At 42.7% G+C, this 17,981-nt stretch overlaps 1 protein-coding gene across 12 annotated transcripts in view; it reads left to right on the top strand.

Moving 5' to 3' along the window:
* pard3ab (par-3 family cell polarity regulator alpha, b) overlaps positions 1 to 17,981 on the top strand; it is a 235,423-nt gene that overhangs the window by 204,251 nt on the left and 13,191 nt on the right. For all 12 annotated transcript variants that reach the window (XM_037082787.1, XM_037082788.1, XM_037082785.1 and 9 more), the window contains one exon: positions 15,782 to 15,905. In XM_037082787.1, the coding sequence (XP_036938682.1) occupies positions 15,782 to 15,905 (124 nt within the window). The remainder of the gene's footprint in view (positions 1 to 15,781; positions 15,906 to 17,981) is intronic.

Here is a 17,981-nt window from a genome sequence, read left to right as displayed (position 1 = left end):
AGAGACACCATATCTCTCTGGCTCTTTCTCGCTCGCTATTTTTCATTTCAGAAAAGGTGATGTCCACCGTCTGAATGATTCAACAGCAACTTCATGGCTCAGTTCACACTTTTGAAGTGCATCATGGATGATCCAGTCAAAAAAAGAGATGGAAAGTCAGAAATCAGAAAAATATTCTTGTATAGATGCTCAACAACTCCAACAATCATCGGTTGTCATATGTTTACATATGTATAAACTGTAGAATTAAATACATAGTTGGCTATTAAATAAAAACCTGACTACCGGAATACAATTCAGGATCATTTTGTTATAACCTCCATGGTCTCCAGATTTAACCCACTGGATATCAAGAGTTTTGGGATGGATCTTCATCACCATCATCGACTTACTAAATTGTCAAATCCAGTATCTTCCAGAAGAATGAGGTCCATCCCTCTAGTGAAGTTCTTGGGTTTTGAAGAGTTTATCCTAAGTGAGCACTAGAATTTGTCTTGAAGCACCGAACATTTTACTCTTCACCGATCCTGACACACATCTTCCTGTTATCCGACCCCACCCATTTTCTTTCTTTTTCTGCCTTATCTCAACTCTTACAGTTGCCCTGAAAATAAAAAAATGCATAAAAAATGCATGATATGATAAATGTACTCTACTGGGTCTAATGTTTGAAAACATACCCTTTAGATATTTCAAGATGTCGCGTCTTCAGAATAAACGCATGTATAGTGTGTGTATAGAGCCGTTTCTTCTGTTTGTTTTCTATCTATGTCACACCTCTTATCATGTATTCCTGACGTCCCCCACAAACTCGCCTCCTTTGTTCCCCCTTCCCTTTGCCACCATCATCATCCTTCCTTCACACTTGCCCCGTGTCTCCCCCCTCCTCGTCCTTCCTTCCTTGACTGCCTTGCCTTTCAGTCCTTTATCTGCCACCCTCAACCTTCATCTCTTCCCCTCCATCCCTTTGTCACCGCAGCTTTCAAAGAGAGTTCCCATCTAGGGATCTTGACAGCGTTCTCCAGACAGCTACCAGCCCCCCAGAGGGATTTGAACCGTGGAGAACTGCGTGTCGGGTATCTGCCAAAAACTGTGTGACACCCCTTTGAGTTTTTTCATGGGTGCTCTTTGATGGGCTGCACTTGAACGTCTTTCATATGGGCGCATGTGTGTCTCTCTGTTGCATCAGATATCGCAGGGGATTGTTTGGGTCTTCAAAGAGGAATTTCTCCGGCAATTGGCAAAAATTAAAACGAATAAGAGTGTCTTCAGTAGTTTACTTTTGGTTTTTCCACCATACAGTGACAAAATGTCTTTTTGGAAAATCACTCTGAGATTAATGCCGACACAGTGGAACAATAAGGAATGAAATGCCTCATGTGGGCTTGCAGTGTACTTCCTGTTGCTCTTTTATTTACTTCTCAGTGGAAACTGGAAGCTTTGGTCTTTCTTTGTTCTGGTTTCAATTTGTGGTTTGTTGAGCATGAAACAGATTAATGACAATGTGAGCTACTTGTTACTGGTTGAACTTTCATGTACGTCAGTTGATACGATGTAAATCAGTGGGTCTCAAAGACACCTTAACTGACAAAAACTACAAGATGAACCTTAATTTGACCCACAATTTTGCTTTATAGTTAAAGTGTGTGAAACCCATGACCAAATACAGCGTAGTCATGCATCATGTCATTGTGCTACTTTTGGAATTTAATTGAAAACTAATTATTCCCCATTTTGCTAGGGCTCCCTAAAGGATCCCTGAGGGTAACTACTGATGTACATAACATCCAAAAATTAGAAAAATGGCTGTTCCAAAAATCACACCTTCAAATTGCTCATTTTGTCCAACTAACGGTCCAAAACATAAAAATATTAAGAATAACATAGAACAGAGAAAATCAGAGAAGCTTAACTTTTAATACATCATATACATGACTAACCAATGAATTGTTGAAGCAGTATAAATAAAAACAAAATGCAGTGACAGCTGTTTGCACAGCTATGCACTGAAGAAATAAAGGAGGAGAGACACAACGTCCATGTACACAAATACACACATCCTCAGTGTAGTCACCCTGTCAACCCATCCAACAGACTGCCTGTGTTCTCAGTTTGAGTCCAGGCACACACACACACACACACACACACACACCCAAGCAGACTGTCCACAGTCTCGGTGCAGTCAGTCCTCCGTCAGGGGACGGCTGCAGCCACTGCTACCTAGTTAGGAGATGTTTTGACAGGAGTCGGGGAGCTTTGTCTGGCAGGAAGCAGACAGTAACCAGGGTGGGGAGGATGGGGGATCCTCCAGTCAGCCACTCAGGGGGGGATTTACTGCATCACCTGTCCACATGAGAATTCACTGTGGCCTTTTATTGCTTCATCTTACGGGCTAGATTTACCAGGCAGTCTATTTATTTTATTTTAGCTCATCTCTTAAATCAGATGCTTTTATTGTGTCCTCTGACTTTCATCTGCAACTAATGATTCATTATGTTATTAATTAATATATAGATTATTTACTATTCAGTTCACTGCCGTATATGTCCAAGAAAAGCATCAAATATTCACATTTGAGAGGCAGAACCACTCATTGATAATGATAAATAACTAAAAATGATTGATCGATTACCAAAAAAAGTTGCAGATTTTCATTTAATGGAGCTCCAGTATCATTCCTGAAGGCAACACATAATTGTGTCTGGTTTGCAGAGAAGTGAGCTTCTATCTAGAATTCATTAGATAATTATTTCTGTGTTCTGGACAGCAGATAATGGCAGATAACTCATGTCTGTTAAATCTTGCCTTGCTACAGAATGTCACCTTTGTGTTCCGAATGGTTGAAACATGTTATTTTGTGGTCTGATGCAGAATCAGAATCCACTTAAAGTTTTGCAGCAATTACCCGCTCCAGGAAAAACTCAGACGCACAAGTTCTCCAGTTTTTGAACGAAAAGAAGATAGAAAAACAACATGACACCGCCCGGCAGCATTTAACAAAATATATCACTGCTGCCAGCTCCAGCTACCCCTCCACCCAACCCAGATGGTGACAAATTGTAAGCTATCCCACGTCTTCTGTTCACTTCGACAAAACTAATTTCCCCCTGACTCACCGAAACCCACAGAGTTTCCTCCTGTGAACAGTCCCAGTGGTCAGCACAATGGGGAGTTCAGGCTGCGTCGAGTTGAAAGCCAGGAAGAGGCGGAGGGGGGAGATTGACTCGAGGAAGGTGGAGGGGGGGCAAGAAAGAGGAAGCGCCTGTACCCTGCTGCTGCTTTGGGTGTTTCACGGTGGGCCTCCTTTGAAACGTTTGTCAGGAGGAGAAGCAGGATAGTCTTTATGGGTGTCTGCAGTGCCTGGTGGCTTTCAGCTGCAGCTGGTTCTGTGGGGGATCTGTTGGTGGAGGACAGGGAGGAGGGTATCCAGGATTTCCTTTAAGATGACTGCAGGACTCTTGAGATTTCCAGCGAACAGATGTGAAGTTTAACAACTGTAACATCTGTTTCACCAGGAGAGGTTAACTAGGAGTTAATGTTTGGAGTGAGAGAGTGACTTTACAGATTTAATGAGGAGTTGAGCTGCTGGGAACACATAAATAATCTTTGTGGTGGAGCCAAACCACAATGTGTAGAGTTGAGTAACCACAATTATCTTTTCTAGTAAAGTGAAAATGACCAAATAAAAAAAATGCAGCTTAGACATTGGAGCCATAATAGCCTACAGATGTTAAGTAAGCCGATTAACTGGTCTGGTGACCTTCAAGCTCAAATAATAAAGGTACAAGGAGAGAATCAAAATCAGCAGAGCTCAGGTACTTTGTCTTCAAAGTTTGCAGGTTAGCACACTTTGGCCCTGTGTGTCCTGGGGCTCATTGTGGATCCAATCACTGCGCTTTGACCTACACCTACAGCTCGTCCATCAGAGAAGTATGTGTGACCGTGTGTGTGTGTGTGTTAGGGGCCGTAATGATGCTAGAGGACCATTCAGAAACACTCAGGCAAACTGTTGTTATTGTTGATTACATCGTGGTTAATTGTGCTTTGGTTTCTGTGCAAAATCACAAGTAAATGAAAGTAGCGGAAATCATTAGGCTTTCATCAATGCATAATGTCTGAGGCTGCGTTCAAACATACATTTGCACAGGTAGTGTTTTGGTGTCTGATGAGCCTTCAGATGCATTTATTTGTTACTCAAACATAAACTTCCTAGATCGTATTTTGAATGTCTCACCAACGCCTCAAGCAACATGCACCCACCATTTTTCTCTTTTTTTTTAATGCTTTTAATGCAGGGCTGTTTCTGGTCTTTATGCCCAGCAACAGCAAAAGTCCATCGCATTTCTCTGACATTTATTGCAGTGCGATAAAAGCTCAAGGTCTCAACCTTCTAAGAGACGGCACTCCTGAGCCTTTAAAATGATATATCAAAAGATGAATCCAAGGTATCTGTGTGTTGTTGCCATCTTATTTTTAGAGAGGTGACTGCAGAGCTTCGAGTGCTTGCAAAACAGAAATCTGATTTGGTGCTTTTATTTTTGTGCAAAAATCAGAAAATTTGTTTTCGGTGGTCTGGAAAACATGTCCTCTCCTCCAAAAAGCTACTGTATATTGAATATTTCATGAAGTCGGTGCGTAGAGTCCCAGTTTTTAATGAATGCTTGCTGAACCAGTGCTGCACTTCAGCTCCAGTCCCAAGAGGAATTTGTTTGGAAAAAAACAAAACAAATGTTTTTCTCTGTTTTCGGCTTTTGCGCAGGAGATGATTTGGTTACCGAAAGACTTTAGAGATAAGAGCAGACATGACTCACAGTATATTCATTTGACATTTTTACAGCTTAGTCAGAACTATAACAAACAAATATTTAACAAGTTTACAGCACGAGTGCCATTAAGAAATATATAATTATGTGAATATCTCCTCTTTAGAGTCATATCAGCAGTGGTAAAAAGTAGTGATATGGATGGTCTAAGTGCCCATTAGAATGGGCTCATGTTATGATCATAGCTTTGCCAAATTCCAGCCTCTGTCTGAGCAGTCTCCCTGGCATCTAGGACACGCATTACCATGGCAATCATACATCAGATACTCACTCTTTCTCTCTCAAAATTGCCTGCTGTCACAAGATGCCTCTAGTCTCATTTTCCTCCCATGCAGCCCCGAAACAGGGAAAAGGCCCCCCTGCCTCCTGATGATAATGGATCCTAATTTGACTTAGATTATGATTTATCAGATGCTGCTGATGCTTCCATCGGCCGGCATTATACAGCTCTCCGAAAATGGGAACCATTACAAGTGAGACGTCCATTCGTCACCCCCCAGTCGCCATGACAGAGAGAAAGAGAGAGTGCCATACGAGCTTGGACCGCGATGCCTGGCCCAGAAATTAGACTGCTCCAATTCGATTTCCTTTCTCTCTCTCTCAATGTCATTTTCCCTGCCCTCCCCTTCGTTTCTCCCTGCTCTCCTTTCCCATCAGTCCAGGCCACACCAAAATGATCAGCCAATGATGGAGATATGCATCCATCAGACCCTCACCTTTTCTCTCCAAAACTGGGAATTGGAATTCTAATTTAGCCTCGCTCTACTTATTTTCTTCAGCGACAATCGACTCAGCCGCAGCCCAAATGACTGTTATCTCACTATTCCTTTCTCTGTCCCGTCCCTCATTTCCTTTCACTGCCTTTAAAGGGTGATCCATTCTGCTGTCATAGAGGAGATGAATCCTTTCTGCGGTTGCTGTGAATAATGTCACACTCACATCGTCCGCTTCCTAATGTACAGATCATTGTGGCAGCTAGCTGATATAGGCTGCATTGTGTGATTCAGTCTTTGATACATGGAAAGATAAATCCGGTTTTTGAGTCTTCCTGGTTCCAATTCTGACATCCTTTAGCTTCAGAGTCATCAAAAGTCTTTACAGTTATTGCTGCACTGTATTCTCCCAGTCCGATTGTCCCTCTCGTTGGTTTAGCTCAACCGCTTTTTTGGGTGTGGTCTAATTTGTCTTCGGTCTCTTTTTAAAAATTAGTTTTTGGAGAGCCAGATAAGCTTCACTTAAGAGCCTTCAGTTCCATTCACTGATATAGACACACCTTTGATAGTGGATGGTTACTGTCCTGCACCATTTCTGTGCCCATCAAAGGCACATTTTGACTTTATTCATCCCCTAATGTTAGACTGATTTCAAGAAAAGACACCTGTAAGGTTACCTTGCGAGGTAGCTGATGCATTGTTCTAAGCATGATCATGTATCGGCATCCTTTGTGGAACTCCTGGTAGCTAGAGATGGCATCTCCGGGTATGGTGTAGGTTTGACAACAGCAAAGGCAGTGTAGCTGCTGAGGCATCATTTATTTCAGAAGTTATCACTCTTTTCTCTTGAGGTTTCAGTTTGATTTACCAACTGGCTCCTCTGGCAGCTTCCGTTGATCTGATTGGTTTAAGCTAACCAGCGATAGACAGATGGTTCATCCAGTCACCCGCCAAGTATTTTTTTTAATGTGCCTACAATTTCCCAAACAGTTTCTGGAAGCTCCTTTCCAGATAGTGTGTGACAAACCATCTGGTGCATCAAGTTACCCATCAGACCTACATGGGCCAACAGTCGTCTAGTGTGATTCAGTGCCTACTTCAGTTGAAGACAATACCGTGTTGGTCACACCTCTGCAGCTCCTCCATTGTGCTTCAGTCATTTAGTCACTGAACAGTTCCTGACGCTAAACAGCCCACTCGGGTCTCCTGCCTCCTCAGAACAACTGCTGAACCTACAATATTTTTCGACTCTGTTCTTCCCTCGACTGTTTAAAACAAAGAGAGGATCTCAAAGTGAAATTCTCAGATGCTCTGCCAGCATGAAAGACGAGAGCCAAAGAACTTGTGTAAATGTGCTTTCTGATTCAGACTGAACTTTATTCATGAGTATGAAAAAGTCGGGCCTTGTTATCAATGTTTAGTTTAGCTGAGACCTCATAAAAATGTAAAAAAAAGAAAGTTGGACTCCTTAATGCCTCCCTAATCCACCGCTGATAAGACGGCGCACTCACCCTGCTGGTTTGAAAATCCTCTCCTCTTCGCCTCACACTTTCATCTCACACTTTTACGTCCTCAAACTCTGCCAGTAATTTGCACAACCTGTAGGAAAACACTTCTTGTGGGCACAGGCAGGTTGAAACTAGTTTTCGCTTCTCTACAGAGTTGTTAAAGCACCACTACAAGTTAATGGGCTACAAGAGCCTACTTTACGGCCATGTTGACACAGAAAGGAATAATTAGTAGGGTGCGATGCTGGCTGTGGTAAAGCCATTAACTCAGAAGACCCTTTATCCAAACCGTGTTGCCTGGTTACAGTCTCCCCAGGTGACTGAATGTGCTGAATCATGGTGATCGGCTATGAATCATAAAGACTAGTGGGCTGCGAGCTTTAGTTATGATTGGTGGGATCATAACGGCATTGTGAAGCTCAGATATATTACAGTAAGTGGCTTATCTGACAGCACAGATCTGTCCATTGACTGATTGAATGGTGCGGCGTGACAGATGCCGTCTGCCGTTAACCATCAAGTCGTGTCGGTGTGTGAAGGGGAGAGAGCGGTGGAGCGAGGTGAGATAGAGACACAGCAAGTTTGTGTGTGTGTGTGTGTTGTATGTGTGTAATGTATATCTGTGTGTGAGGTGGACAATTGCAGGCTTTGTGTTTGTGAGCAAGTTGGAGCATTTAAAACCTGAAAGAGGGAAGAGCGAAAGTCTTAAAATTACAAACACGTTTGAATGAGCCTTTGTTTTCCGCTCTTCTTCCCAAAGCTGTCCGGTTTTTACCTGTTTGTGTTTATTATGCTTCCCAACACAGAGGAGATCATCATCTGTCAGTGACGGATGAGTTTAGACACTGTTACATCAAAGCACTACAGCTGCAATTGCATGTTAGATCGGGAGCCTGTGTTAACGTGGATGAGATCTGATATCCATTTACCTATTTAGCATTTCAGTGCAGGGAAGGAGGAAGGAAATGCAATTTAGTGGGTTAGACGGGGAGACAGCTTTCAGTTTATAAAGAAAAAGTATATTGTGGATATTTCAACAAAGAGCTACAGGAGATGCAATATTTAGCCTGCGTTGTCTTTTTAGCTGTTCTACTTGATTTTTCTCTACAAATTTGACTTGATTGTAGAAAAGAGGAATAATTGTGATTACATTAAAAACAGCTTCTCATTCCTTGGCAAAAAATAAAATAGCTTGTCCTTGTTAAGGTCAGTAAAGGAATATGACAAATAACATTTACTCAAGTCCAATTTTGAGGTACTTTCCAATTATCTGCAACTTCATACTACCATGCCGCTACATTTCAGGTGCAGATATTGTACTTTCAACCCACTACATTTATTTAATAACTTGAGTCACTATTTTGCAGATGACATGCTGCCCAACATTAATGTCTTTACAGTTCCCCTGAGGCAAATCTTTCAAATATTTAACACAACTCTGGTTAAGGTCACGCCGACTGTGATTGAAAATTGAATGCACGTTGTAGTGGACTCCCAACCCTCCAACATGACCTTTGCAATGTCATTCTGAATCAACATCTATATTTTGGATATTTGAACAAACTTCCAGTGCAGTTGTTTTACTGGTAACATCATTTGTGTGTTTCCATGTTGTTTGTGTAACAGAGAGGCGTGGCAGACTGTTTAACAGTACGTCTGATCTCGTATATTTATTCTCCTGAAGACATCATTGAGATCAGATCGAACACAATCTCTCTTCATTTTAATCCTGACATGAAGTCCAATCTCAGAATACATTATAAAGAACACACTGAACGCATCTGTGTAGAAATGGTATCAGAGCTCCTGCTAAACCACATGTGAAATGCCCCCGCAGATATTACTGTGACATATTCAAATGTGGCTCCACCGCACGATCCAATGGGGATTTGAGTAATGAAACTTAAATGGCCCACATAGGACAGCGTGCTCCCCGCCTTCGTTAAAAGTAGGGCAGGATTACAGATATCAGGAACGCAGTCCAATTTATTTGCTTGTAACCAAGCAGGCCGGCATCGATACGCTGATGTGTGCAAGCATGAAATTGGCCCATGAATTAAAAGGAGGCATCTTGCTGTGTGCCACACCATTATTGCCTCCAGTGGCGCCATCGCTTGAAATCCAAGACCGGTTACCCGTCTTGCTTTAAATGTGTGTGTGTGCATGCATTAATATCAGTCAAATATTATATTACCATCTCTGACATTTCTGACCAGAAGTGCTCCTGGAAAAATAGAGATGCCCTATAAAACTGAAAACCAATTAAATTCAATCCGTTCCGTCGATGGATTCCAATGTTTACTGTCTGCTTTGCACAAGTGTTGACACCCCGTGGGATTGCTAAGGCTCAGAATGAATGCTACTGTAAGTTGCAGGAGTGGGATTTGTGTGATGGTCCGCTCGCTGCACGAAGTTAATCATGTTTAGAAGAATGGCTTACTGTTAGATTGAGGAAAACAAGTGAATTGTTTTCTTTCCAAAAACCCTGCGATGAAAATGCATAGAGTCTATTAGGCGGCGTGTCGGATGATTTGGGATTTTAAAATGATGGAGAAGGAAGCGAAAGTGTTACTGGATTGTGTCTTTCTGTAAAACTACCTCGACAGTCGTGAAAGAAGGCGGCATGTCAAGTTTTATGTCCGTTGGTGAGCGAGCAGAAACAAACGGGGTGAGTCATCACACATCGTGACTGATGTCAGTTTATAATTTGTATTCCAATCAACCTACATTTCTCTGCAGAGCTGCGGTTGTTATTAAAGCTGCCCGGTGACTCTTCCTCCTACTGCAGCATTTCACCAACTCGACTGAAGTGCCATATTTCTCTCCTGATGAACACACACATACACACACAGAAATACACACTCCGCCACTAAGCTTGGCACGGCATGTCGGCGCCATGCCAGTGCTGTGCCCTCTGAGAAGAGAGCGGTTTTGATCCGAGCCCGGATGGAAACCGCGAAACGTGCCGATTGCGTCTGATTCAGTCTGGGTTACAGGACGTGTTAGCTCGATTCATTAGCCTCTTAACTTCCCTGTCAACACGAGCTCTTACATGGATTGGGAAATTCTGCTTGGCTGTTTATCTTACTCTGCATACTAACTGATGTGTTTGTGCAGTTTGTCAACACGCCGTCCCACTTTATTCTTACTTAGTCAATTGACGCAATGAGGCAAATGCCAGGGGTTTGATAATGAGCTGCTAAGTGTGGAGATATTGTATCGATTGGCATCTAATTGCTGTTTCTGCGGATCAATTTGGCTCTACCAGTGTTTCAGGGTTAAGCCCATGTAATCCAGGGTAAAAGCAAGATCGGGTTAATAAGAGCCGAAATGGCCTTAGACACAACAGCCACAGTGGCCTCTTGGCCCCTTCTAATCTCTTCCCTGCGTCAACAGACACCAGCAGTGAAGCATCTGAGCTAATCCTTTTTTAACCTTTTATATATCTGAGGAAGATCAATTGACCGTGCTTGATCTTTGTCAGCTATTCGCCCGTAAACAACATGTATTACACAACTTATTTGAAATTACGTAGCAGCAACAAAATGAGCAGCATCTACTTTCTTTGTTTTTGTAATTATTGTATTTTTGTGTGTGTGTCTGGTCTGGCCTGGCCCACATACCGGCTTTATTAGACGTCAATTAAACGGTTGCAGTGGTGAAACAAAAAGAGTGTTGACTTATTATATGAAACATTCTGCAAGCAATAAACTTTGTCTCCTCTCTGAAGCTCGACAAATAAAATATGCCGCAAAAGCCAGCTCCCTTCCTGAGACACAACCAAAGTCTTTTAATAATCGTCCAACAAGAGGAAGTTGAAAGAGACGGAAGAGATTTTATGAAGAAAGTATTGCCATTAAATCATCTTATAAAGCACATTCAGTCTTCTTAATTCAACTTTTCTGGGAGAGAAATAAACCTGCTTCTGTGACAAACGGTTGCATACTTTAAAGTGAAAGTGATGTTATTCTAGACAGTTCAGCTTCTGCCATGAATCAACAGACCATCAATCTTCACACATACAGAATAATTGCACTTGATGTCATGAATATAGCTGCTGGAATCTGTTAGTTAGTCAATCAGTAAAATAAGCAGTCCGAGGATGCTCATGCAAAATATCCCAAGTGATAATCTTTCTTGTTTGCATCTGTACCGAGTAGCAACAGCGTCAGTGTTTGAGGAAGCAGGCTGGTCTTTGTGGCTTTCCTGCAGTGGATACGCGGGCCTCTGCCATACAGCAGCTCACAGATGGAGCATTAGCCGCTAGCACCAGTTAGCGAGGGCATCAGTCTCCCTCCTAGTTGTCTGTGAGCCTTCGATCAATAGACCTGGATTATCATCTTCGGCATCTCGGTTCATTTTTCACAGCAGAGAAAGGCTCCACCAGCTGGTCTCTCTTTGTCAGAGGATGTAGCGGACTGGTTCGCCCACATCTGATAAGATTACAGAAACTAACCACCTCAGCTGCTGTGACCGGGGGGCAACACGTATCCACGACATGCACTGTTTTCTTACGACGCGTATCGCTACATCAGTAAATGTTTATTTAACAGGCTGGCAGGCTAGTCAGTACAACAGTCACATTCGAGATGGGAATCCCATGACTACCCTTGCTTAATTAAATGTTTAATTAAGATGGCGGCTTTTAATTAAAAAGTTGATTATTATGAATTGAGGATTATTGGCAAATGAAATAGATAGGACATCACGCAGAATGCATTCCACGTATTATTAAAAGTCAGGTGTGTTTTTATTTGAACTGGCAACCGTTAATTTGCATGAGGTCAAAAAAAAAAAAAAAAAGCCCTTTTTAATTTGAAGATGAAAAAGACCAATAAGATTTAAACACCGACTTGGCAGCGTTTGTTAACGGCCCTTCACTCACACGCAAACTTGGGGTGACGTTTTCATCCGTGGCTTTGAAGTGTGAACTCACAATGCTGCTCTTGTATCGTCAAGGTCACCCCACTTGTAACCACTCATGACGAGGACCCTCGTCACAACACAGACACGAGATCTACTTGAATCTCTCCACCGTGCAGACCTCGGCACTTCTCTGCACAGTACATGCTCAGATGGTCTTTGCAGGCCAGCTGGTGGATTGTGGGGTCGAATACAGACGTTTCTTTCTTTGTTTTTTGTTTTTTTTTACTGGCCAAAACCACGCCGGCACCCTCAGCTTTGCATTCATTTCAAGGGCATCCACTAAAAGTCACCAAGTCCTCTAAATGATTGCACGGTTCTTAAATTTATGTTCAGTTGGTGGTAGGTCTGAATGCTCCTATAGGCATGGGAAGAGCAGCCTGTGTGAATGAGGCCATTCATTTATAATCCACAGGATTAGGACTCCGTCCATCAGCTGCCTCTGTCACTTACTGTGCATCGCCCTGTAAAGGCCTTCCCTCGATCTATTGGCATGCTTTGATTGGGATCCGTGGAAGCAGCATCAATGTCATGGGGGATTTTAAAGTGACAGCACACATCTGATAAATCCTATTAGTTTGGTGTTAGGTCCAATTTGGACCACTTCCTCTTCAATGCCAAATGAAGCAAGGACTTCTTTGGCTGTCTTTTATCGCTTTGATCTCGCTCTCAGCTTTGTTTTCTTTAAATCTGTGTGTTTCACTTTGTGTCTTTGGAACTTATTTCGATGATATTGAAGTCTGGTCACAATACAGACCACAGATCCTTCAGAAGTAACTTCTTTTCATGTTCATTACAGTCCTAGCTCTTGATTTCATACTTCTGGGCATCAATCCTATCAGAAAATGAATATTTTACTCGCCACATTCATTGCTTTAATCTGCGATCATGGCAACACCGCCAAATTAAAAAAAGCCAACCGGGCAAAAAGAACAATCTGTCAGAAGATCTCACGTTTTAACCCAACACATCGTCGTAGCTAAAAGACTGAATAGTTTGAATGACTGTGGCAACATATCAGCAACAGGTTTTGTAAACTGACAGTTTGATTTGGTTTAAGCTCTTAAACTTGGTTAGGTTTAGGAAGACATTGTGATTTGACCTGACTTCCTCCTTTTTGACAACATAATAGATACTACAACCACCACAGGTTGCCACCTAACAACAGACATCAGTATGTGTTGTAATAAGTTGCTTTCCCTGTCGAACTTTGTGATCGTTTTTCTGACGAGGACGGTCTGGATTAGCCAGATTTATTTGAAAGCGAAAAGGCAAAGATTGGTGAATTCTATCATATTCCCATGACCTCCTTTTGTCCATCTCCCCTGTTTCAGCATCCTACACTAGAACCTAGTGCAGCAGTCCAATCCTATAGTTAAAGTCTGCTCACAATGCAGACATAACATCTTCTCAAGGCTCCCCTTCTTCCCAGACTTAATACCGAGACAGACAGCTTTTCAGGAGGCACACCCGACCATGAAAGGCAGGGTGCATCTCAGCGTAAACAGTTTTGCTGGCAGCCCAGTCAGCAAGCAGCAGTCCTCTTATTGAGTCCCTGAGACACTCCACTCAACAAAGCCACACAGTGACCTTTCAGACCCATACAGCAGTGCCAGATATTGAGTGAGCCTGTCCAGAGGATGAAGCTCATCACAGACTAAATCTCAGCCCGCTGTTCTTCCCTGTCTCTGGGGTTTTTTTGGCAGTGCACTTGTATTAGAGTGTTGCTCTTTCTTTGATTGATTTACACTGTTTTGTCAGACTCGCGGATTGGAGATCTTTGATCCTTTTATTTGAGTTTCTCTTCCATTCGGTCTCTCGGGCAGGGTTCTAGTATATACGGGTCTATAGGTTGCCTTAATGATGATGTACTTTTATTACAGAGTTGAGTGAGTATCTCAGGAGAAGGGAACATCTTTCATCTGACGAACACAGCTCTTGTATTACCACTGAAGTACTGTGCTTCTTCATAGTGGCGACTGATTGGACTCGAGGCAAACTCAGAAATAGATTCTCATCTCTCCGGTTCTTCTCTTTCGAGTGGCACACACATCTGTTTACAGGTTACTCGCTGTCAGATATGAACCGTTCTTTTAAAGCGAGCTTTAAGGCCTCGACCCGCAGCTCGGGGGGTCACGCATGTACCGCCTGGCAGGTCAGCTGTGTTCTGAAGAGGGCAAGCGGCTGTGTTACATATCATGGAGATTAGCAGGATCACATATGACAAGTTCCTGGTCTTTAACAAGGCTGACTGGCTCTGGCTTTTCCACTGAATGAGCCTGGAGCTAACAGCTGAGGAAGCTGGTGCTGCTGCTGTGTTTCAGGTTAGAGCGTTATGATCTGACTATCTGGTTGTTTTGTGGTGAATGAAATTAATTTACGCAATCGTTGCGCTTATATGCCAACATGAAGTCGCACTTTGATCTCACGAAGATAAACTGACATTATAGTCTGTTCAAACTGTGCAGTTGCTGTCATAAACTAGCTAATAAGGATGTTTCACTTACTCTTTTTCATATGTCTTTGCTTTTTATTATCTGTATGTTGTGTCTGCGTTACGATTGCATCCCTCAACAAGTTACTTTTCATGCTGACCTTAAAGTTTTCCTTTGTAAGCAGAAAACAGGTTTTATAACACCAAACTTACAGGAGCTTCGGGACTGGAAAGAGTTGCAGGTTTGACCTTTTTGAGTTTTAGAGATAAGACGTTCCCCAGGAATTTCCTGGCTGAGTTAGAAAGTTGAAAAGTCAAGCTCGGAGTCAACGTTCCCCCGCTGGTCCTTCATTCACCGACCCTGACACCACTACACACACACACACACACACACACACACACACACACACACACACACACACACACACACACACACTGCATGAGAGGGTAAAAAATGTGTTAATTACTTTCCGCTGTAGGTGGCCATATATATTTAACGCTCACCTTTTCTTCTCCTTTATACGTATGTCCTATTTTTCTCTTAATTTATGAGCTCGGGGATTAGCAGGAACATCTCTTTTAGAGAAAGTCTCTGTCGATAGTCCTTGAAGTTTTGATTCCACCAAGGACACTGAACCTCTTTACACGGCATGATACCCAACCGAGAGTGTTTCAGAGACAGAAGTGTTTTTCCTGGCCGATTTCAGTTTACTGTGATTGTTGTGCTTCTATGCAACATAGGTCAATGGTTTCTATTTTAAAGAAACTCTAAAAAGTCTTGGGTATGCAGGTGATCGGCTTCAGGGTTCCAATATGTAATCACTGAGCGTTTTAGACGCCATAATATCCAATATAGTTGCAGTTGTTGAGCAAATAGTTGCGAATGACCAGCTACAGTGCGACTGCTCAGTGCACCATGAGAAAGTGACACTGAAGGCAACATTGTTTGATGTAAGCACCGCAGGGCTGCATCAGACAATAGCAGCGCAGGAGTGGAATGATACGAGGCCGGCAGGGATTGGGGGGAGGTGGGTTGTGTGTTTTGTGGTACTGCTCACCGGTTACCACTCGCCTTTGTTCATTGTTATGAATAAAACATCACATTAGTTTGATTCATATTGCTGTGGGCCCTGCTGTAAGCCCGCTCTTGGCTCTGCCCTCACTTATCATGTACTGCGTTTCTTCTGGGTTATCTGGGTTGCTTTTCTCAGCGTCAACATTTGATTAGTTCCTGGACAAAGCATGTTGGACTTTAAAGAACTTCACCCTGCGGGCCATTTCCGCCTGCGCTGATGAAACCAGGTCAGTTGTTCACAATGGACTTCACACACTCATCCATCTTCCCCCCCCCACCCTCTTTTGTCTCTCCTCTCTCCCCAGTAACCGGCTAACCCCTAGCAACCACGACCGGATACAGAGGCTGAGGCAGGAGTTCCAGCAGTCCCAAAACGTCCCGGACGACCCCGACGACCGCAGGAGGACCTACAGCTTCGAACAGCCCTGGGTGAGTGTCTGAAATCACAGGAGCCTGTAACTCAAGTCCCATGTCGACTGGAGAAGATGGCTAGACTGTAAGACTGCTCAACCAGACCACGACTCTGGACATGTAACCTCGAATGCTAGCCCGGGGAGAATGCTAACAACGTTAGCATCCGACAGTACCTGTGGCTCACTGGAGACCGGTGCTAACCATCACTAACCCCACTACTACCAGCCGTGAACAAGACTGATGATATCACCCTGTCCTCACCTTAGGATCCCCATTAATCTCAGTGGGCCTTCCTGGCTAGTCGTGCTAACGCTAACACCCCTCGCCGTCGAATGTTCAAACACCTGCATGCAGGAGTTTGCACACCTCCTGACGCAACCACCACTAACCCCACCCACCTGTCACAACCCACTCTACTCATCCACCGTCCCTGTTTCTGTCTGTCAATCATCCACATGGACCCACCCACCACCTCATGGACTTGTCTTCACAATGTTTCTGTGTTCAGGGTTCTCATCTGTAAACCCATGTTTTTAACTGTGCCTTTTTACAGACCAAAGGTGGGTTTGTGTTCATTTTAACTGGAATCTATTTAATTCAGAGCTTCACTGGCTAAGAAGAGGGATAATTAGTGCATTCTGAAGCAACAAGGGGTAATAATAAGCGAACAAAATCTGAATCCCTTCAAAGTTTTTTGAGGTGATGAAATCGCTTGTCACATTTTTAGTATTTATTTTAGTCCTTCCTGCTTTCTTGCACCGCGACTCAAGTGTACTTGGTTTTTACATGATTTTGAACAATGATTATATGAACAGTCGGCTGTAGCAAATTTTAAATCTAAGAATATTAGATTTTAATACTTTTTTTTTCCTCCTCATTAATAGTGTCTCTATGTAATGTGTATTTTATCATTGTCGAACACAGTAAAGGAATCAGCTTCACCACTTTTCTTTATCTAGTTTGGGGCAACACACATTTTTTTGTTGATTTCACACATTTTCTATCTCAACCTTCTCAAACATATCATGACACACAGATGTATGTTGTCACAAACTAGACATCAGGTGTGTTGTAAATCAAGTCCTGATAATATGAATCATCCTTGTTGGTCTTTTCTCTACACAAGGTCTTTTTGCACACTCAGCTGTGTTTCTGTAAATATCTGTTTGAATTCTTTTCACCGCTGGTGTCGACACTACGATCTTCCACTGTAGCTTTTGTCGAGTTTTTTGTGTGCAGAGGGAGAACTTGGTCCTATGATTTATAAATTGAAATGAAATGATAAAGTGAGAGCTCACGAACCAAATCATCTGTGCTCTGGCCTTTTTCCTTTCTAGCTGATGTCCTGAAATCCAATAAAAGTGTACAGTTTTGTTTTGCATCCAGCAGTATAAACCAGAGTCGTGGAGTTTTAATTTGGTTCGATGGACTGGTTGCACATTCCTGCCGGCATTGTGCGGCAAAAGCAGGAGCGTGTGGGAAAGAAGAGCACAGGTCACCTCTTTCTTTGTCTCTAAACAACCGAGCATGCTCTCAATTAAAGAGCTCAACAATACTGCAGTATTATGTTTGTTTACAACAGCAGCACAGTCGCTTGTTGTCACAGGTCTTATTTTCCCATGAAACTGCAGTATTAGGTAATGCACACTCGAAAAGTTGAGGATCCCTCGGCTGTTTTTTGAACAATTTAGGTTTCTTTACCGAATGAATATGTTGGAGGAAAGATCTTTTTTTTCTTTCCTGTTTGACTGGAGGCTGTTAAAAAACAACAATTAAAGGACAAATGTAAAATTCAGATTTAAACCAGCTGTCTTAAGTAAACAAGAATGCAAACTTAACCAAGATATTTTTGACCTTCCTTAATCTTTAATTGGTGTGAATTAATTTACTGTTGAATATTTAATGTTCATGATAAATCTGTCATATTTACACCAGGTTTTACCTGCTTTGGGTTCTACCAGGATCCCTCTGTTGTTCCACGGTGGTTACAGTCTGAGGAACCCTCTAATGATGGTTTTTTTTAGCCCATCCATTTTAGCCCCTTTATTTTTCAGAGTGCGGCTCACACCCAGGCTTGCCATAGTAATTGCC

Source organism: Acanthopagrus latus, chromosome 21 (assembly GCF_904848185.1).
Source record: "Acanthopagrus latus isolate v.2019 chromosome 21, fAcaLat1.1, whole genome shotgun sequence".
Lineage (NCBI taxonomy): Eukaryota > Metazoa > Chordata > Actinopteri > Spariformes > Sparidae > Acanthopagrus > Acanthopagrus latus.
The sequence above is the reverse complement of the archived record's forward strand: the minus strand, read 5'-3'. Positions and strand labels throughout refer to the sequence as shown.